A 20,932-nucleotide genomic window follows, 5' to 3' on the forward strand; every position below is an offset into this window, starting at 1 on the left:
GTTGCAATTACACAGTATTTTCACTGCAATCATGCTACCACTTTCTACACTTCCTAATCTGCATTTTCAAGAATTTTAATATAACAGTTTTGACTGATGAAAAAAGTTAGTATAGACAAGGCCTCTGTTTGTTCAGCTTATGGACTACAAGTGACTTTTTCAAAACAGTATACTATTAAAATGGAACTTTCAGCTTGGAAATTGAACAGAAATTGAACTGGAAAATAACACAGCAATACTGGAAGTCCCCTGTCCTCTAATCAGTTACAGTATATCAAAAGTGAAATCCGACAGGATGTTTACAAGAGTAGCATGAAATAGCTGTCATACCTTTAAGTAGGAAATAAATTTTACTAGCTCTACTCCCTGAGAAAATTAGGACCACTAGGTTTAAAAAGCTTGCAAGATATGGATGGCCACACACAAAGAGTTGTGGTCAATGGCTCAATGTCCGGCTGGAGACCAGTAACAAGTGGTGTCCCTCAGGGATCGGTGTTGGGACCGGTCTTGTTTAACATCTTCATCGATGACATGGACAGTGGAATTGAGTGCGCCCTCAGCAAGTTTGCCAATGACACCAAACTGTGTGGTTCCGCTGACACGCTGGAGGGAAGGGATGCCATCCAGAGGGACCCTGACATGCTTGTGAGGTGGGCTGACGCCAACTTCATGAAGTTTAACCATGCCAAGTGCAAGGTCCTACAACTGGGTCGGAGCAATCCCAGGCACAGCTACAGATTGGACAAAGAGATTCAGAGCGGGCCTGCAGAGAAGGACTTGGGGGTGCTGGTCGATGAGAAAATGAACATGGGCCGGCAGTGTGTGTTCACAGCCCAGAAAGCCGACCGTATCCTGGGCTGCATCAAAAGGAGCGTGACCAGCAGGTCGAAGGAGGTGATCCTGCCCCTCTACTCTGCTCTTGTGAGACCTCACCTGGAGTATTGTGTGCAGTTCTGGTGTCCTCAACATAAAAAGGACATGGAACTGCTGGAACAAGTCCAGAGAAGGGCCACAAGGATGATCAGGGGACTGGAGCACCTCCCATATGAAGATAGGTTGAGGAAGTTGGGGCTGTTCAGCCTGGAGGAAGAGACTCTCCTGTGTGGAGACCTAATAGCAGCCTTCCAGTACCTGAAGGGGGCCTATAGGGATGCTGGGGAGAGACTCTTCGTCAGAGACTGTAGTGACAGGACAAGGGGTAACGGGTTAAAACTTAAACAGGGGAAGTTTAGATTGGATATAAGGAGGAAATTCTTTCCTGTTAGGGTGGTGAGGCACTGGAATCAGTTGCCCAGGGGGGTTGTGAGTGCTCCATCCCTGGCAGTGTTCAAGGCCAGGTTGGATGAAGCCTTGGGTGGGATGGTTTAGTGTGAGGTGTCCCTGCCTTATGGCAGGGGGGTTGGAACTAGATGATCTTGAGGTCCTTTCCAACCCTAACTATTCTATGATTCTATGGCTGTCATCTTCAGCAATATAACAAAATCATTCCCTAAAATATGTAGAGAATTAAGACCACACATCAAGATTTAGCAGTTTCAGCAGCTAGACTACATAAAAGTCAAGACTACCTACTAGATTCCTTAAAAAAGAAATAAGAATATTCCAAAGTATAGGTACAAATAGGTCTAATGGAATAAATTAAATGGAAAATGGTTAGGTTTTCCAATTTGTTTATAAAATTTCTCAATATATTGAATGATCTGCATTTGCCCAAGCAGACTCAGGAATCAGCTGTCCTATTTTGATTTGTTGCAAACAAGCAGGGGAAAAAACCCACCCCTCCAATAGAACTAGCCCATTTAATATTTTAGGACTTTTCCTAAAATCAGATTTTTCTCCTATTCACAATTCTCAAAACATAAGACTGTGTTTCCTTCTTTCTCTGACTACATTATCTTTTTAGTGCAGTTTTACCTCTGCCTTGTATACTCATCAAATATGCAATGAACTTAGACAATAATGGTTCACACATTTATTAAAAAACAAGATATAAACAAAACTTTGCTTGCTCACCTTACTGGCCTTACTAAAAGGGAAGTTAACTCCACCTCATTTTTTAAAAAGTAAAATAAGAGACAGTAACATTGCACTTCTTCAAATTAAAGCAGAACTGTAGGTATTATTTAAATACATTATTTCCTTCAGGAAATACCTATTCTAGTGCAAAGGGAAATTCTAAGTTTATTGTAGAGAAGTAAAAAAAAGAGGCAATCACCTTCTTCAACAACATAAACATCTTTATTGATAAGTAATTAAAAAGTTATTATTTTTCTAAGAGTACAAACTATCAGATAGGAAGGAAGACAATAGAGAATCTTCACATGACAAAAAGGTAATTCCAAGACATGGAGTACTAATCCCTAGGATGGTCTAAAAATTGCAGAATCAAACCTTGAGGCTGTCATTATAGGAGAAAATCAATTCAACTCATCTTGTTTGGAATACTGTTCTTGATAGCATGAAAACTTTCAAAGTTCCTCATTGTTCTCACTGATAAATACTTCAGTGGGAAAATGAGGTGGTGTAAGCTTGGTTTGATGCTACTAAATCATCTGTTAACTTCTAACTTCACCAGCTAAAAACCATGCTGCTGTAATGCAAAAAAGCTATCCCTTCTCTCTCCATTGTCGTGCTTTGCTGTCTGTTTGACTTTATAAACTTAAAAGAGGCGGTCATGAAATTGTAATCAATTAAGCGGTAAATGAATTTAATGGATCAATTTTACTTATACACACATATAAAGTAAACATCATTCTTGAGCAAAAGCATTATTTTTTTGAAAGCAACTTTGATTTCTTTCTGCCTTAATGTACAAGATTTCCTTAAGTACTTCTGTGTCATTCTTTTAAGTGATAAATCTAATACCTTGCAACTAGACATAGAATCATAGAATAGTCAGAGTTGGAAAGGACCTTAAGATCATCTAGTTCCAACCCCCTGCCATGGGCAGCGACACCTCACACTAAACCATGTCGCCCAAGGCTCTGTCCTACCTGGCCTTAAACACGTGACAGGCATGGAACATTCCCTGACGGGACATCTCTATCAATCTGAAAGATTTCATCATTGTTCAGCTTGATCTATACTTTCTCATTCAGAGATGTAAAGTGCTTTTGGTAAAAGTTTCAACTGAGGCATACAAAAAGCATAAATATAATGTCTTGATGAAGGCTCAAAAAAGTAATTCAACAGCAAGCCAAATATATCAGCTTAGTAAATTTCTTTATTTAGGATATCGCTTTTACTGCATACTGACTCAATATTTGCTTTTTAAGTCAGCCAAAGAACATATTAGCCTTCTAGGCACAAGAGAGTGTCTATCCATCAGTTCTGGCACTGTGCAAAAGTGAAACTCTGCAAAGTGAATTCATTCCAAAATTTAGATTGGACACTAAATGTAGTAATTGCAGATCACTACTTTGCAGAAGCTGATATATAGTCTTCTACTTATTTAAACTGGGAGTAACATTAAGTGAATTGCAGAGGCAATAATCTGATTATCAGCAGATGAGGATCTTGGATCAGGTAATGAGAATTTCTTTATTTTACCCTAGACATGGTCAACAAACCTTCTGTAGTATGAAGTTAAGTCTCAATACCTACTTTAAAATTGCAAGTAATTGCTACACAAACCAACAAAAAGAGGACTTTGAGGGAAATTTCTTTTCTAATGCTGTATCATGACCTGATAGGATCCTGCAATTAAATAAAGCCTGACAAACTGTTAATGGGACTGGCAAGTTTTTTTTTGCAGCAGCTGAGCTTCCACAGGGTTCCAACTTTCAAGCAGGCACACTATCAGACTTTCCATCAAATGAATGAAATTAAGAAGTCAATATTTTCTTCATGGTAATACTGGACTTTCCCATAAGATCAATATGACTTCTTTCTATAAAGCTCAACAGCAATTGGTTGTGGACAGTCCAAAAAAAGAACCTCAGAAAGAACATCCACTGTAGTTATTGCAATCTCTTCCTTTTCCTCCCTTCTTTAAAGGATTTTTAAAAAAGTTGCATGATAAATACTGCAGTGAAATAGCAGTATTAAATGCAAGTTCAAAAGAATCATAGAATAGTTAGTGTTGGAAAGGACCTTAAGAACATCTAGTTCCAACCATGCTGAATGGGCAGGGACACCTCACACCAGGCCATGTCACCCAAGGTTCCTTCCAACCTGGCCTTGAACACTGCCAGGGATGGAGCATTTACCACTTCTTTGGACAACCTGTTCCAGTGCCTCACCACCCTCACAGAATAAAGAAAAGTTGGTCCAATCACTTTGGCATCAACTCTTAATCCATGTGCTAGATTTCATCCAAATGACTGAAGAAACTGTCAATCAAAAATTAATAATGGACTACCTGAGCAAGCTGTAGTCTATAGGGTCTCTAGTTTGCTCTTAAAAAAAAAAAAAAAAAGACATGATAGCTTAGAGTTAAAGTCTGTCTTAGCTCAGGGGATGCAGTAAAGACAGCAAAGAGAAGTTTAAGAACTTTGACTATATAAAGATAATAGATAGCAATCAGTATAAAATATGACATACAGAAAATTTACAAGAGGAGCTACAACTTCAAGGGGAAAATTGATACTTGCAGGCATAAAGCTCTTAGAAGGAAAAAAATGGGAGCAAATAAATCCTAGAAACAGTACAGCCAGGTTGGATGAAGCCTTGTGTGGGATGGTTTAGTGTGAGGTGTCCCTGCCCATGGCAGGGGGGTTGGAACTAGATGATCTTGAGGTCCTTTCCAACCCTAACTATTCTATGATACGCTAAAACTGTATATAATGATGAAGACAACACAGAAGTTTTTAATACATTTTTTTGCGCTCTGTTTGAAAAGAAGTCAGATAATGTGCTTGTATAATGTGAGAATTATGAACTATATTCCAGTCCATTAATAAGAAGTATAAACTCTTTGTACACATATTGAAGGATGGCGAGCAGAATACCTTAAGTAATTGTTATAAAATTAAATGGCCTATAATCACATGGAAAACTAAAAAAAAAAAGTAAGAAAGAAATCTTATGAAGCATTCAGACCTGGATGCCAGATATGAATTTAATAGAAAGCAGGTCTTAAAAATGTTTTACTTAACCTTAGGATTTTGATGCAAATAGACTTAGTAGCTGTGCATTAGCTGTGTGCAAGACATTTAACTTTATACGGGACGACATTCTGATTTCAACTATACAGTTATATGATAAAAGATCAAGAAAGGGCTACTTGACATCTCACGGGAAAATAAAAAAATGAGGTGAAGATGTTCTAGTGGAATTTTGCAGGAAATTGAACTAAGGTCACTTGTACTGACTCTTTCATCAGTGACCTAGAAGCAAATATAAAACCACTGTGGGTAAGAAGAAATGTATTAAAGTGGAAACTAATAGATTTAAGTGGGAATAAAGCACAGATTTTATTAACAATAGTGAAAGAATAGTGATAGAGAATACCAAGGATAACATTGGATTCATAAATCTCTGATGTCTTTAAGTCAAGAAGATTTGAAAGGTATGTTTTAGTCATATATAAATTACTAGGATATACCTAAGAATCATAATAAATTGGCTGAAAAAACCCGAAACATTTAAAAATTTCACTTGTTCACGTACCTTTCACTGAAATAATATATATAATCATATATATATGCACATATAAAATATTTAAATTTACATTAATTTTATGTATATGGAAACTGACATTATTTGCACTGTGAACTACTGGATGTAGTTATCCTAATCTATAATTACCATGGCTTTAAAGATCAAACTGTTAACTGCATTCTTGAAACAGTCTGCCTAGAAATTCCATAGCAAATAGAAATTCTAATAGCAAATCTAAAAGCTCTTTGGTTCTTAAGAGAAACATAGAAGAAAATTTAAAAATATTTAAAAAAATTAGTTCACCCTAATTCTGGGAGATATCAAGCTGAGCTTTGTTTAGCATTTGTTTTCCATGTCAACGCAATATGTGATTTCAGGTACTATCCACAGAATTTAAAAGATAATGAAATGAAACTCATCGTAACAAAGAAAAAAAAATTAGCTTTTTAAAAAAGCAGCTCATGTTAATATTCCCTAGATTTGTATATTCAAAAGATTCAAGAACTGCACAATGTAGAAAAGGATTCACAGAAATACCTTCAAAAGTTATTTAGGAGAACAGCTGTGTAAAATGAGGTATTCATTGAACAATTAACTATCAAACAGAACGAACTAGTTTGGCTAGCTGGTATTCAGTTCAGAAATCAGAACGCTGTTTGTCTGGTTTACATTCTTGTTTAGCCGGTAAAATAATCCCTCTTTCAATCTTCATTTCAAAATACAATATAAATTACTTTGAAAACATTTAACATAGAGTTTTGGTTAATTATGACGCCAGTTTTTGACATCAAATAGACAATAAACACTGTTCAGAAAATATTTCATTTTATGAACAGCTGTTCTGCAATGTTTATAGTCTCTACAGATTTGATTTTTTTTCTTTGTAGCAGTAATTTACCTCTTGTGAAATCTGTGTTACTTGTTCCTTCTGATGTTCCAGATCTTTTACAAGCAACGAGTTTTGCTTTTCTAGCTGCAGTAACCTCCTTGCCAAGTGCACGCTGTGCCAATAAAAAGCAAACTCAAGTTGATTTTTTTCCAAAATATGCAAAAGAAATTCTCACATTTATACTTGATTGCCTTAATTTTTTCACCAGTGCTTAAATACTAATATACATAAACTACATAGCGAAACATGCAGAATGGTCAAAGTTAGAAAAACAATGAAAATATTACAAATTTTAACAACACTGAAACAACAATTCCCACAGTTATGCAATTGTAATATTTTTTACAAAGTAATTGCCTATATTAATTTTTGCTATATAACAGTTGCAGAAATTATGCCGAAATGTTTCAACTAATTATAAGATTTACTTTTTAGCAACATCAGGGAATCACTGTAATTGGCTTCTCCTTAAATAATTTAAAAAAATGCACATTAATATACATTTTGTATGTTTTGTAGTGGAACACTGCAAAATGCAGTATTTTATCATTTTCAAAACAGACGCAAAATTGTTTTGTCTGACATTTATTATGGTAATAATTGTTATTGGCACTTTATGAAAATAATCTCTCATGGAGATCCACAAATTAATTTACAAGTCAAGAGAAAGGACTGTTCAGTTACTTAAACACCCTAGTTAAAAAATCAGATCCTCAACCTTTTGCATGTTTCATGCCCAAATTCACAAGTACTTATCATGAATTCCACAGCATAGTTCCATAGGCAGCAATAGGAAGGCTCATCATGAAGTTGCAGAACCTATTTCCAGGTATCTAACCTAGTCTTTCAGGCTGTTACTGATCACTGAGTCAGTATGGTTTGTAGAGCCTGACTATATTCCAGTGAAATGGACTCCTGGATGGTGAAGTAGAATGTGCTCCAAACTCCACTGAATATATTGATTAGAATTAAAAGTTATAGTGGGAGGTTAGGTGCCCAATCTCCATGTTAAACCTATGATTAGATGTCTAAATTTATGTATTCTGTCACGAATCCTGCATCTTCGTAGGATTCAGCAGCTTGGTGGCTTATTATCAAAATCGTTTCTAGAGAATTTATCCCTGTAACCGTCTGTGTTTAGGTACTTCAGTCACCAATATATTTCACAACCTGACATGGGAAATTCAGAGCTCTAAAATGAGGAAGATATACAGGGCTAATACCACTATTTAGTGTGTCTTAACCACTGAACTAATGGCTCTCTACACCAATCTATCCTTCCAGTCAAATGTGTGCCATTTTTCAGGGACACTGCATATTGAAGAAAGGAAGAAATCATTCCAATGCAGATCTTAGACTTTCAATGCATACCATCCAGAAACTGAAAATGTAAGACTGTTGGTCTCCAAATAATGGCTATGAAAGTGTTAACCAGTTCTTGACCATGATATGTATCTATAAAAGTGTAAGCAGTCTAAAGCAGACAAATAGAGAGATTCTGTTTACCCTTAAAGTAAGGTTTAGTGTGTAAAGCTAGATGAGTGTACAAACTTTCTCTGAAAATTTGACCAGTCATAACCTCCACCTTCTTCTCCATAAAAGGAATACACTTTCAGACTGGGCAGAAGTCTTAATATTCACCTCTGTTATAAACCTACCCTTCCATACAATCTTCTACTTTCACCTTGCATGACAGCAATCCTTAAATTCTCAATAGCATTCACTATGATGCTGGTTTCTCAGTTCCTCCTACAAGGAGCACTAGAATATGTAAAAAATAACTGAGAAAAAGAAATTAGTTCTCCAAACTAATTATTTGGATTTTTATTTAGGAGATATGAGATGTGTATTAAGAGTCCATCTAGTGAAAAAGAGAAATTAAACACTTCTCTAACTAGTTAGGGATCTTACACATTAGCTACTAGAGTGTGAGGGGAAAATCTGATACCTTCCTATAGCAACGTTGGAAATGTAGCCCATTATAATTTTCCCAGCTACAACTGTTCAGTGAACTTGACCTGAATTTGCAGATATTTAAGGAAAAACACAAGTACGTCTTTCAAGTATGCTTGCCAATATGTTTTTTGACTAGTTTAAATTACAAGCAAAGGGACAACGGGACTGATCTGCAAAGACATCTTATCGTGGAAAACTTTGATTCTGACTATGCTAGAAAATTATGCAGTGCTCAATAATGTGATAATTTATTGTCAGCAAACCACTTGAGTGTCCCTGGCAAACAGTTCCTGAGCATAGCTGAAGAGTTACCGTGAGCAAGTAAATCATTGCCAACACATAGTTCACATGCAGCTAAACTACACTGAGAATTTAGTTTTACGGAAGTTGGCCATTTGGTCTTGATGCTTTGGAATGGTCCCAGGCATACTACTATGGGTGTATGGGACCTACATCCAAAGTAATTAAATAGTTGTTTTTGGCAAGTAGACAGAAGTATACCTCTATGCAGAGGTACAGACCCCACAATGTACTATGCTTGAATAGGTGGTTTTATACAGAGTTCCAGAGACTGAAGTGCAGTCTGTGAACTTACAAGAACTCTTCATTTAGGATCCCATATGTCTGGAATTAAAGAGGAGACAGTGGACTTCAAAAGAAGATTTATTTTGTATGCAAATGATCTATATTGAATCTAATAAGGTGGGGTTCTAACTGAAACTCAGAAAAGTTCCCAAACTACTGACAGAGGAGGAAGGAACTGAAGTTCTAGGAAATAATGCTACAGAAATCTCAACAGTCTCCTAAAAGAGAGATGCAACAGAGTCATGGAGGGTTTTTTCTGCTGTCCTGCCCCCCCCCCCTTTTTGTTTTCTTCGATTTTAAGCAATATAAAAAGAAATCTTACAGAGAAATAATCTGAAGAGGCTTAAGGGTATGAAAAAAACTAAGCCATGCCAAAGTTAAAAACTACATACAATCTTTATGATTTTTGTCAGCAATATGTAACACTGTGCACAACAGGTCTAATCTGATTGACAATCATATTGACATCACTTACTTGAAAAACAAATATAAAGGACAGAAGAAAGATACATGGCCTATAAATCTTTGTTGCAAACATGAACAGACCATCATCTACCCTTAATTCTCATCAGTAATTTTTTATAGAATCATAGAATGGCTAGAGTTGGAAGGGACTTTAAAGATCACTGGGTTCCAGCCCCCCTGCCATGGCCGGGGACACCTTCCACTAGACCACATTGCTCAAAGCCCCATCCAGCCTGGCCTTGAACAGTGCCAGGAATGGGACATACGCAGTTTCTCTGGGCAACCTGTGCCAGTGCCTCACCACCCTCACAGTAAAGAATTTCTTCCCAATATCCAATTGAAATCTACCCTCTTACAGTTTAAAACTCATCCCCCTTGCAGTGTCACTACTTGCTCTTATAAAAACTCCTTCTCCAGCAAACCTGTAACCCCCTTTGGGTACTGGAAGGCTGCTACAAGGTCTCCTTGGAGCCTTCTTTTCATGTCAAACATTCGTTGTCATAGAGAAGGTGGCAGTTAAGAGGACAAAACCAACTAAACAAACTAATACTTCTTGTTAAAAACAGCTACACGTGAGAAAAACTGCACTTCCAGCTCCTGAATCCTAGAGATGTGCACTGTGAAGCTATGGTACATGTTTACACTGTCTTTACACTCTTCTTTGTGTGTCTGCCAATGATGGTGGAGTTTCTTATTTTGGTAGAAGACAGCATGGCCAAAGCCTACCATTACCATAAATCATGCAGTTGACTTTCATGTATCTTAGGTTATGTTTTGTTTTTATACTATCTATACATACTTTTAACAACAACAGAAGTTTTGTTGTGGTCACACTTTAAAAATACTATACATAAATCCATATTCCCAGTGTTCCCAGTGATCCATTCAAATGTCACTATTATTTCTTAAAGAAACTTATTTAAAAATTACTACGATCAAGAGGTCTGTTACTCAGCCTACACATCATTTTCATCTATTGATCAAATGGTATAGGTAAACTGAATAAATATAACTGGAATCAGATCCTGTATTTGTAAAGATGAAATAGCGATGCTCTGAAACTTTGGCCTTCCTAATATACTGACAGATATGGTTTTGTTACAACTACATACAATCATTTTTAGGATATTAAAACCTTATTTGATATATTATTATATAAATGTAAACAATGTAAAAAGTCTGTTTTTACAGCTGTTTAGTTTTGTATAATTAAAATTCATCTTTCTGAAAAGGCAATGAAAAAAGATCTTTAGATGACCTAGAAAAGTATGTGTATGCTCATTTATATGCATAAGCCACATTAACAGGTCCTAGTCTTCGTTCTATTCCTGTAAACTTAAGTCACTAAAAAAACTCTTTATGTTAATTAAACTGGCTGGATTCTAAAACAAAACATAATGCATCCATTTTCATTTACTTTATCTTGAAGAAGTAAATTCAGGAGGCACTTTTTACCTTTGCTTTAGTCGTCTTTTGGCTGTTGTAGGAACATTAGCGCCATACCCATATGAGAAGAGAACCCTTTCAGCTTCAACTTCATCTTCCACTGTAAAAAAATTTGCAGAAAGGTACAATTGAAGAACATAATTACAGTGCAAGAGCTTAAAAACTTATAAGCAATTCTATTTATAATTACATACACAGACAAACATTTTTCTAGAAGCTAGATTTTCAGTTGGTGTAACCTGGACTTGAGTGGAACAATTTTGTTCACAGCATCAATACAGTGCCATAAATTAATTTCTTACAAGAGTGGCAGGCTTTTAACTTTTTTTTTTTTCTGATTAATATAAGACTTAAGCAATATGAAAGTAAAAGACAAAAGTTCAGTGTCCTTGAATATTCATTCTATTGGTATAGTCAGAAAATACATACTAATAGTATAGGTTTCATTCAGGAGTACAGGGTTATGTGACTTTTTCTCCTAAAGAACCCATTTTCTGTGAATACATGTGGAAGATAAAATTAGTGAGTGCTTAAGCCAACTGGATATAAACAAGTCCATGGGACCAGAAGGGACACATGCACATCTGAGGTTGCTGAGGGAGCTGATGTCATTATGAGGCTGCTCACTATAATTTGTGAAAGACTGTGGTGATCAGAAATTTCTGATAACCTGAAGGAAACAAATGCCATATCTGTCTTCAGAGAAAGGCAATGAGAATCTTAATGTTTATGCAAAGTAAAAACATTCGAAATGATCTCTCTCCCCATAGATGACTGATTTCTGAAAACATATTTCTAAGGATTCAAAACACATTGGGACTGCTTTGAAAAGAAATCCCAGTAGCAGCAAGATTCAATCATGTACGGATTTTAGTATTTCAGCTCATGTAATTCGGGTTTCCTCTCTCCTGTAAGATAAAGCGGACAAGAGGGGAAAAGAAACTACAGAAAAATGAAGTGTGTGTGTGAGGTAGGCAGGGGCAGAGAGCAGGGACAGAGAGAAGGGGAAAAGGGGAATAAGAAGAAGGGGGCAGCAGCAGGGATATGAGGGAGGGAACACAAGGCACCACACGACAGCTTTGATGAATCAAGTAGTTGGGAACACGAGAAACAAACTGAGGAATTGACGTGATAGTCCTATCTGACTCATCCTTCCTAATGCTCAAGTGCCTCAAAATCAGAAATCCCTTCTCTCAACAACTTGCACAACACTATGGCTTCCTCACTTGTCTAATACCCTTTTAATGCTATTTTAAACAAGGATCCTTAAAAACATTTAGAAAAAAAGAAGTGTCTAGTAGAGCACTTGTGATAAGTCACATATCTAGTTACACAAAAAACAATTCTGGTAAGCATGACAGAAAAAAGTTCACTGATGTGGCAGTACAAAGGTACCAGAACTTCAGATTTTCAAGGCTTAATTATAATGGGGAATTTTCCAGTGCCTTAAAACCTCTGGTTCAGAAAAACATAAAAAATAATTTAACCTGCCTTTGTCATAATCCTTATTTTTGGTTACAAATTCAGCGCTGTGTGCCTCAAAAATGTCAGTAAGATTCTGCCCTATAAATTCGTATCTGTCAGCAGTGTCCATGTAAATGTCAGATCGTGAAGACAAACATAAAGAAATTTGGAAATGTTGAAAATATCAAGCCAAAGTAATGCTCTGTATCAGCATGTGCTTCTCTCATGTCTTCGCCTGACTTTGTGGTGTAAAATACACATTTTACAAGTTAGGGACACTTATTAACAACAGTTTTTTACACTACTTAGCAGAAAAAAATAATATTATATAGTTCAACTTCCTTTTCACACCAACAAAATCAGAAAATTAAGTAATATTTTAACAGAATAGTCCATTTGGAAACTTCTAATTTAAGTCACATTCTGTAGCGTAGAATATAAACTGTAATTCAAATACATAATTATTAAGAACAGTTTAGTTCTGCAAAAAACTGATATCCCACAATACATAAGAAAATGTAAATCAGTATAAAAAAACCCTCTGTATTCTGAACTCTACCTCCTCCTTGGAAAAAACGAAGGTAAGGTCCAAAAAATTCTGTATTAATACATACATACTCTTTAGGCAAGTTTATGTACACACACTTCAAAAAACATGTTACCAACTAGAACATAAGCCTGTATATAGCGAACATGCTTATGGTCAGACTGAGACCTTTGGGTAGTCATACTATTCTAACAAGTCCAAGCTGCAGTGTACAAAATTAAAGTATGTGCAGTCTAATTACTAATGATACCCAGACTTCACTGCATCCCAGTAATACATAGTTTGCTCTACACTACTGTTTATATACAGAGCTTCTGCAATTATGTTCTACCTGGAAAACATTATTTATAAATTGTTACTAATTTTTTTGAGGAGCAAAGAAACAAAAAGGGACAAGAAGATATATGAATTAGTTTGAAATCTTAAAATGTCCTACCCTGTTTACACACACGTTAAAAGCCTTCAAGATTACAGTCTTAGTTTCAAATCAGAAATTATTTGCTTTGTGGATTTATTTAGGCTGTGAATCAAATGAATAGAGACTTCACAGAAATTTTGCCAAGCAGAGAAAAAAAAAATTTCAAGAGTAATCAGGCCTGAATTTAATCCAGGGTTTAATCCATCTCACAAAAGCAACTACTCAATGTCTAATTGCTATTAATTCAACACCAGGAAGAGCTTTTATTTCTCCCCAATTCATTAAAAAATTCTTATTAACCACTGCACTGTATTAATAAGCCTGTAATTGTCTGTCAACAATGAGGGTTTCCTGGTATTTAAAATATACTTAAATAGGGGAATCCTAGAAAACATATCTAATTATAATGGATCATCTGAATAAGGAAATTAGAGATGACGGAAAAAGAAAGACTAGGATGATTTTTAATATCTATATGTCTTCATTCAAGTTTATTTAATACATATTTACAAATCCATTTAGAAACCCGTCAATATTTTCTATCATCTTAATTTTCAGGCATAAGGAGGGAGAATGACAGGCACTGTAATACTTTCCAAATGTCATGAGAAACAAGACATCTTGTCATAATGCCAGAAACACCTACAGATACAGCATAATTTGTGACAGAACTTACTTTCTGCTGTCTGCAATATTATCTCATCAAGCTCTTTTTCAAGTTTTTCGTAAGTATCGAGCCTTGCTTGCAACTCAGAATTCTGTGTCTGAAGCTCAGTAATGCGTGTTTCACTAGAAGACTGAAGACTATAATATTCTTTAGTAAGCACCTGTGAGAATGAATAATGGAGAGAGAGATCAGTGAGTCAATATTACAGCTATTTATGAAAGAGGCAAAATATATGTAAAATGCTTAGCAGTATGATACTAAATCTGTGATGAAACTTTTGCACAGGAAATATTTAAATACTTTAAAAAGCAGGTTTTTTTTAACTATATTATCTTGCACACTCTCAGGTCATATCACTTATGCCTATCTCCTAAGGCCTTAGTAATTCTGATAATCTCTCTCTTGAAGAAGCTACAAGAATTTGAAAGGAGAATTAGGAAAAGCACTGTAACAGCAGTCAGAGTGTAAATGCATCTATTCTTATTGCTTTAACTAGATTCACATATCAGTTATCTATTTAAAAAATGAAGAGTCCTTTACAGAATGGTAAATACATGAATATAAAAATTTGGTATTTAAGATATACAAGATTCTAATTATTTACTTAAAATTCTTTATTTACTTATAATTCAATAATATTACTCAGTACTGAAAGGTAATATACTTTATTGCTATTAACATTTAGGACTAATGCTATTAAGATTCAGGACTAATGTAAATAGCAGTCCACTGAGCTTAAACGAAAAAGCACATCTTCAGAAACAGAAGTTATGAAGGTCTTTGTAAAAACTAAAGCTTGATATAGTGCTTGAAAATAGAAATCAGCATTGACAACAAAAATATGAGAAATCCAACTGAAATAAGAAAATTCTTGGTAAGTAAGTAATCTATATGCTTTCTAGAAAAATTCCCACCAGAACAGGTAAAGTTCTGGTAATAACCAAGCAGTACTGTAGCTAGGTTTAATACTAACTTCCCAAATGTAAATCCCAAACATTCAAGATGACAGTTGAATATAGAACTTGAGATCAGAAATATATGCATAGTGTATACAGCAGTAATACCAGAATCTCTGTCAAAACCACCAAATGCACAATGCTTAGAGAATCAAGCCACTCAAATATGAAAAGATTAGCGTAGTGTCACAGAAGAACAAATGTATAGGTTAAAATTTGGCAACATATAAATTATCTGTTTCCTAGTTTTACCATGCATAAGAAGAGAAACTATCCTGACATTGAAATAAAACCTGGAGTTGCTTCACAAAGCCACTGTAGCTGAGCCACAAGATACTAGTAACTACACTATTAAGATCAATATCCTATTAGAAGAGTAAGAAAAATCTTCTTAGTACATTGATACTACATATAAGAAAGGAAAATTAAAAATTAAGAGTTCAGTCAAAAGGAATAAATGTAAAAGCTTCAGACATCAAATACTTAAATTCTGCAAGAACATTTCTTAATGAGAGAGCACTGGTTTCAAAGTGTCCCTTTAGAGAAAAGAAGTGCCAGAAGTGTTAACTAGAACTGAATGCCAAATATACAAGATGTTACAAGATCAAATGAATATCCACAAAGAAAATGGAAATATAACTCAGATTAAACTATCTTATCAAAGTTTAGACATGTCTGTGCAATTAAAATTCTGTTTAGCAACCTCAAAGTCTATCAAAACTGGCACTCCCAGTGCTCATGACAACTAACATCATCAGCCAGGATCTGAATGTCCCAATACAGACAAAACAAGAAATTACATTTTATCTAATTCTGTTTTCACTTTAATCCCTTTTCATAAACAGCCTAGGCAGGTTCAGCACTAGAAATGCAGGGACTTGAAGAACAGAATCCTTCCACAAAAAACAAAGGCTGCCATAGCTGGCACTTTGAAAAAAAGGTCTTTATTCTGTCCTGTCCAGTTTGTACCCTGACATTTGTCTAAGATATGCATACTGCCAACCTCATTTAAATCTCAAAAACTGGACTCAGTGATACAATTTTGGGGCTAACTTTGCACAGGGGAAGTATTTGGTTTTAAAGTAAGCTTGCTCTGCTAAATACTGGACACCCTTCCAATACTAAAAGAGGTGAACAGGATATGACACATTTTTGAAAGCACATGTTTCAAAGATAATAAATTCTAAGCTTATAGAGATAGAAGGGTCCAAGTCATTCAACTCTACAGCCCATGGAGGATCCCATGCCAAAGCAGTGGGACCTGCCCTGGAGGATCTGGAGAGCCCAAGTAGGAGCAGATTTTCCTGAATGAAGCTGAAGCCCTCGGAGGATTCACACACTGGAGCAGGATACAAGTGTGAGGAGGAAGAAGTAGCAGAGACGAGCTGTTACAGATAGACCCATTCCTGTGCTGTTTGGGGAGGGGAAGGCTGAAGAGTCAAAAATGAAGGAGGGAAATTAAACCCAGAAGAGAAAGGGGTGGGGAAAGGTGTTTTAGTTTTTTCTCTTTGTTTCTCACCACCCAAATCTATTTCAATTGGTAATAAGTGAAGTTAATTTTCCACAGGTCAAGTCTGTTTTGCTTATGATGGGAATAGCTAAGTGATCTCTGTATCCTTATATCAACTGACAAGCTTTTTCAGCTTATTTACACCCCATCTTCTTGAGGAGGGGGAATGTGAGCATGGCTGGGTGGCTGGCTGGCAGCTGACCAGGGTCAACCCACCATGATAAGATTAGCAATGTTAGGTCTTTTCAATGCTTACACACCATGCTCTCCTTGACTTTTTTTAGCTAGTAAAGATCTGTTCTGGAATTGTATATCAATAAAAAAAAGTATTTTTATGATACAATAATAATAATATATAATATATATATTATAATATGAATATATTATATATAATATTATATAATATATAATAATAATTGCAGATTCTAGCTTTTAGTAATGATACTGAATTCAGCATGTTCTTTCCCTACAATAATCACAAAGACTGACATAAGCAGCTTTATGATACAAGCATGTGTATCTCATGTGAATGAGGTGCTGCCTTCAACATCTCTTCATGAGAAATTGTTTTGCTTTCTTCCTCTCCCCTAAGTCTTGTTTTCCATTGAACTGGTCAAACTTAAGCTTCGTTAGTAGATTCTGTTTCAGCAGAATTTGGTGGGGACACTACTTCAGCCATGTATGCTCTTTGCCTCTTTTTCCCCAAGCTTTTCCATTTTACACTCTAATTGAAAACAACTACATAATGGCCCTTACAGTGTCTCTTTATATAACATACCTCCAGTTTCCTCTGGTATTTTTCACATTCCATTTGGCACTGTGAAAGATTTTTAGCTGTTTCTTGTTGCATGAGTTGTACATGTTCAGTTTCAAAGGACTTTAACTTACTTTGGTGAAGAAGTTCAGCTACTTTGCTTTCTGTGCCAAGCTGCATTTGTCTATACCTACAAGAAAAAAAAAAAAGAAAAAAGGGAAAAAAAAAGGAAAAAAAAAGTTTTGATGATTCAAAAACCCAAGCTTAGAATACATGCTAGTTCTGTCCATTACAGGTATAAATTTCAGAAGTTAATACAGTATTTCTAAGACTTTAATAGGTGTTAGTATGCTTATCTATGTAACTATTGTAACCTGTATTTGAAACATCATTAGGAAAATTAAATACTATTATAACAACATAACACAGTATGTGGAAAACTCCGTCCATGACTTTTCTGAATATGTGGGTAATGCACAATGAAATGGCAACAACTTTACATTATGCCTTATTTTTTAAACACGTTAGATCAGCGCAAATCTCCTTCTTGGTGCATAAACAGATGCACTTGAAGTCTTTTCATGGGAGAGATACTAAGGAGATGCCATCTCCTGTCTTCACCATCATGTGTTACATATGATAGGCAGAAGTGATATTAGTGCATCCCTTGTGGATGCACTTGTATCACAGATACCAGCTACACTGCTTTTTCCCATATCCACAGATATGAAGAAATGTCAGACCTCATTGGTGTATTAATTTCCACAGAACCACAGGTCCTTCTCAAAAAGCAGAGATTAAGTATATTTTTGAGAGTATCACTATCAGGTAATTATAGGTGACAGAAAAATAATATTCCACTTAGAAGTGGACTTCATTCATTGTACTCATTACAATTAACAGGCAATCTCAAAGAAGAGTGGTAAAAAAGTTTGTTGATAGAATACTAAATTACTGGACAGCAGAAAATGAGGGTGATCTGAAGAAGAAAGCCTTATGAATCTTGGCATTAAATAATTCAAAGGAAATATATGCAAATTAAACCACAGGTTGTAAAAAACGATCCTAACCATATATACAAAAGGATAAACTCCTAGCTGACTGCTTTCATTCACAAGTGAGATCCTGGGGTTATGCTAGATAAATCCATGAAAAACTTTGACTCTGTTTTAAATAATGGCTAAATCCAACATTTTGGGAATTAATGTGAAAGCCATAGAAAAAATACAGAAATCGCATCACATTTCCATGCTGTTGCCTGCACACCGAATGCTGATGACCCTTCTAGTACCTCATCTCACAAGGAATTTAATAGAACTCATAAAGCATCAGGGAAGGGTAACAAGGATCACTTTGATAACCAGCAACAGCATGTGCTTATATATTTACACAGTGAGGATGAAATTGCTTAAGCAAGCTAGGGCTCTACAGCTTGGAAAAGAGATGGCATAAGGGCAAGGAAGAAGAGAGCCCTCTAACATCATGAAGGGCATGAAAAATGAGAATAGGAATCAATTGTATCTTCCAGTAGATGAATGAGAAGGCATCTAATAAAGCTAGAAGATGCAGAATGAAAACAAATAGAAGTTGCTCTGCAAACAAGATGCTGTGGCTGCTAAAAATTAACACTTACTCAAGAGGATACTTAACAAAGTTGAAGCAGAGAAACCCTTTAATAACTATTAAATGCAAGATGGTACTTCTCACACAGAAGTCACTTTACAGATTGTTAGAATTGCAGATAAACCTTTGCTCTAACCCAGCACTGCTGTTATGTTAAGCTGACATTTGTCAAACAGCAGTTGCAACAACCACAATTCAATCCTATTTAGCACCTGATCTTTAGGTGGGATTGAGAGTGTTTAACAAAAGCAAAGGGATTACTTCAAATATTTCCCTGAGGATTTCAGATGTAGGAATACTTCTAAGGCAGAAAGAGGAAGCAATTTTCACTGGAATTAACTGGAACGGAACAAACAGGTGTCATTATGATGCCTTTTATACTCACTCTGTAGACATCCGTGTACAAGTAAACAGTCCAATGCATGAATGAGATTGTTCCCACACAGGCTGCGTGAGCAGACATTGGAAATTCTGCCTACTGAGCTCAGGAAAAGGTTGCTTGTTTTACAAGAGTTTTCTTTTTCAATATTTGTTTTCAAACAGTTACTGCACTCAAACTGCTAAATGCCAATTATCTATCAGGTTATTGAGTACTGCTGTCAATTTTGCTTGAGGATGCTTTTCAAGTGCTGATACTTAGAGTGTTTCATCACTGCTCCCTGACTGTATGTTTCTATTTTTATTTTATCACACAAAAATAATTTCAGCACTCTCACATTCTCCACACTCTGCACATGATTGGCTGCAGACATGACACTAAATCTGTTCTGCTGTATACATTGTTTACAATCCTGGGAAGACTGTTCTGTTCCAAAATGAGTAAGTCCTCACAAAGATACGTGTCATCCAGCCAACTGATGTGCAATGCCACACACAAACAAAATTTATCTAAAAGTAGTATTTATTGACTGTCAACAACATATTCATATCTTCTGCCTTTACACAAAATAAACAGCAATGCCTTCCTGTACACAGCTTCAAACCCTAAATTAGCCTGAGTTTCAATGGCCTGTTCTGTACAGAATTTACACACTGGACACATGCATAAATATAGGCCAAGCATGCTTCTCTGGACCTATTTTCTACACTTTCTGGAAGAGTGCATAGTTCTCTGATGATTTTATAAGTCTACTCAATCAGCTGGCTGTTTCCAGAGTGAGCTTATCACTCCAATCATGAACAGTAACTTCAGAAAAACTTCATGTACTTTATTTTGGAAATCTGAAGAAGCTTACATGTGCATGACCTGTTTTGTACGGGTAAGGTTATGAAGGGTCAGTTTTCTTTTGACTTTAGTATACAGCTGAGCTTATTAGTAACTCCCCCACTGTATCACCATTCATAGTTTCTGTGCCGTATTTGCTTTTACTTGGCCAGATAGTATCTCTGCCTTCTTGGCTACTATTTCAGCACAAATGTGTGCGCATGTGTGTACCGAGTCATGTAACACCATGTCAAAATACATTCCTTAATCTGCCTAGATGGTTTCTAAGGGAAAACAAAAGAAAACAAAACCACTTCATGCTTTAATATTACTATTATGGACGAAAAAAAAATAAAATAATGGAATGCAGGTATGCAGGATTTTTCTCCACCAAGGAATTTTAGCAAGCTTGATACAATGAAAGAGTAGAGGTTTTTGTCTCACAAAAGAATGAGGTCTCTTAATGAAAAAGAAATTACAGATCGAGCTAATGAAAAAAAACAGGAAAAGGCTACATGTAAGAATAATCTGGAATGAGGTCTCAATTTCATTACACCTCTGTGCCATTAGGATGACCAGTCAATAATACCTGAATTTTGCTAGAACGGAGCAGCCCAACAGTTACCAAAAAGGTTATTTCTGAAGTAGAAAAGAGAATATTCAGAGAGGGACTTAAACTCTGGCTTGCAAGGATGGTATTAAGATTTTTTTTCAATCAGAGGAATCTGTTTTTGCAAATTGTGGAAACGATAAAACAACTTTTCAAAATGTGCATACAGTGAGAGTAAACTGAAAGATTTAATGGTAAAATCATGTATTAATCTGTATACTGAAGTATGACAGCCAA

The 20,932-nt window shown here is 35.7% G+C and overlaps 1 protein-coding gene across 6 annotated transcripts in view; it reads right to left on the reverse strand.

Annotated features, from left to right (window-relative positions):
* Positions 1–20,932, reverse strand: part of PIBF1 (progesterone immunomodulatory binding factor 1) — a 121,847-nt gene that overhangs the window by 32,127 nt on the left and 68,788 nt on the right. For all 6 annotated transcript variants that reach the window (XM_065678127.1, XM_065678123.1, XM_065678124.1 and 3 more), the window contains 4 exons: positions 17,283–17,448; positions 14,048–14,198; positions 10,952–11,042; positions 6,500–6,602 (listed from right to left, as the gene is read on the reverse strand). In XM_065678127.1, the coding sequence (XP_065534199.1) occupies positions 6,500–6,602; positions 10,952–11,042; positions 14,048–14,198; positions 17,283–17,448 (511 nt within the window). The remainder of the gene's footprint in view (positions 1–6,499; positions 6,603–10,951; positions 11,043–14,047; positions 14,199–17,282; positions 17,449–20,932) is intronic.

The sequence above is a fragment of the Lathamus discolor genome, chromosome 4 (genome assembly GCF_037157495.1).
Source record: "Lathamus discolor isolate bLatDis1 chromosome 4, bLatDis1.hap1, whole genome shotgun sequence".
Lineage (NCBI taxonomy): Eukaryota > Metazoa > Chordata > Aves > Psittaciformes > Psittacidae > Lathamus > Lathamus discolor.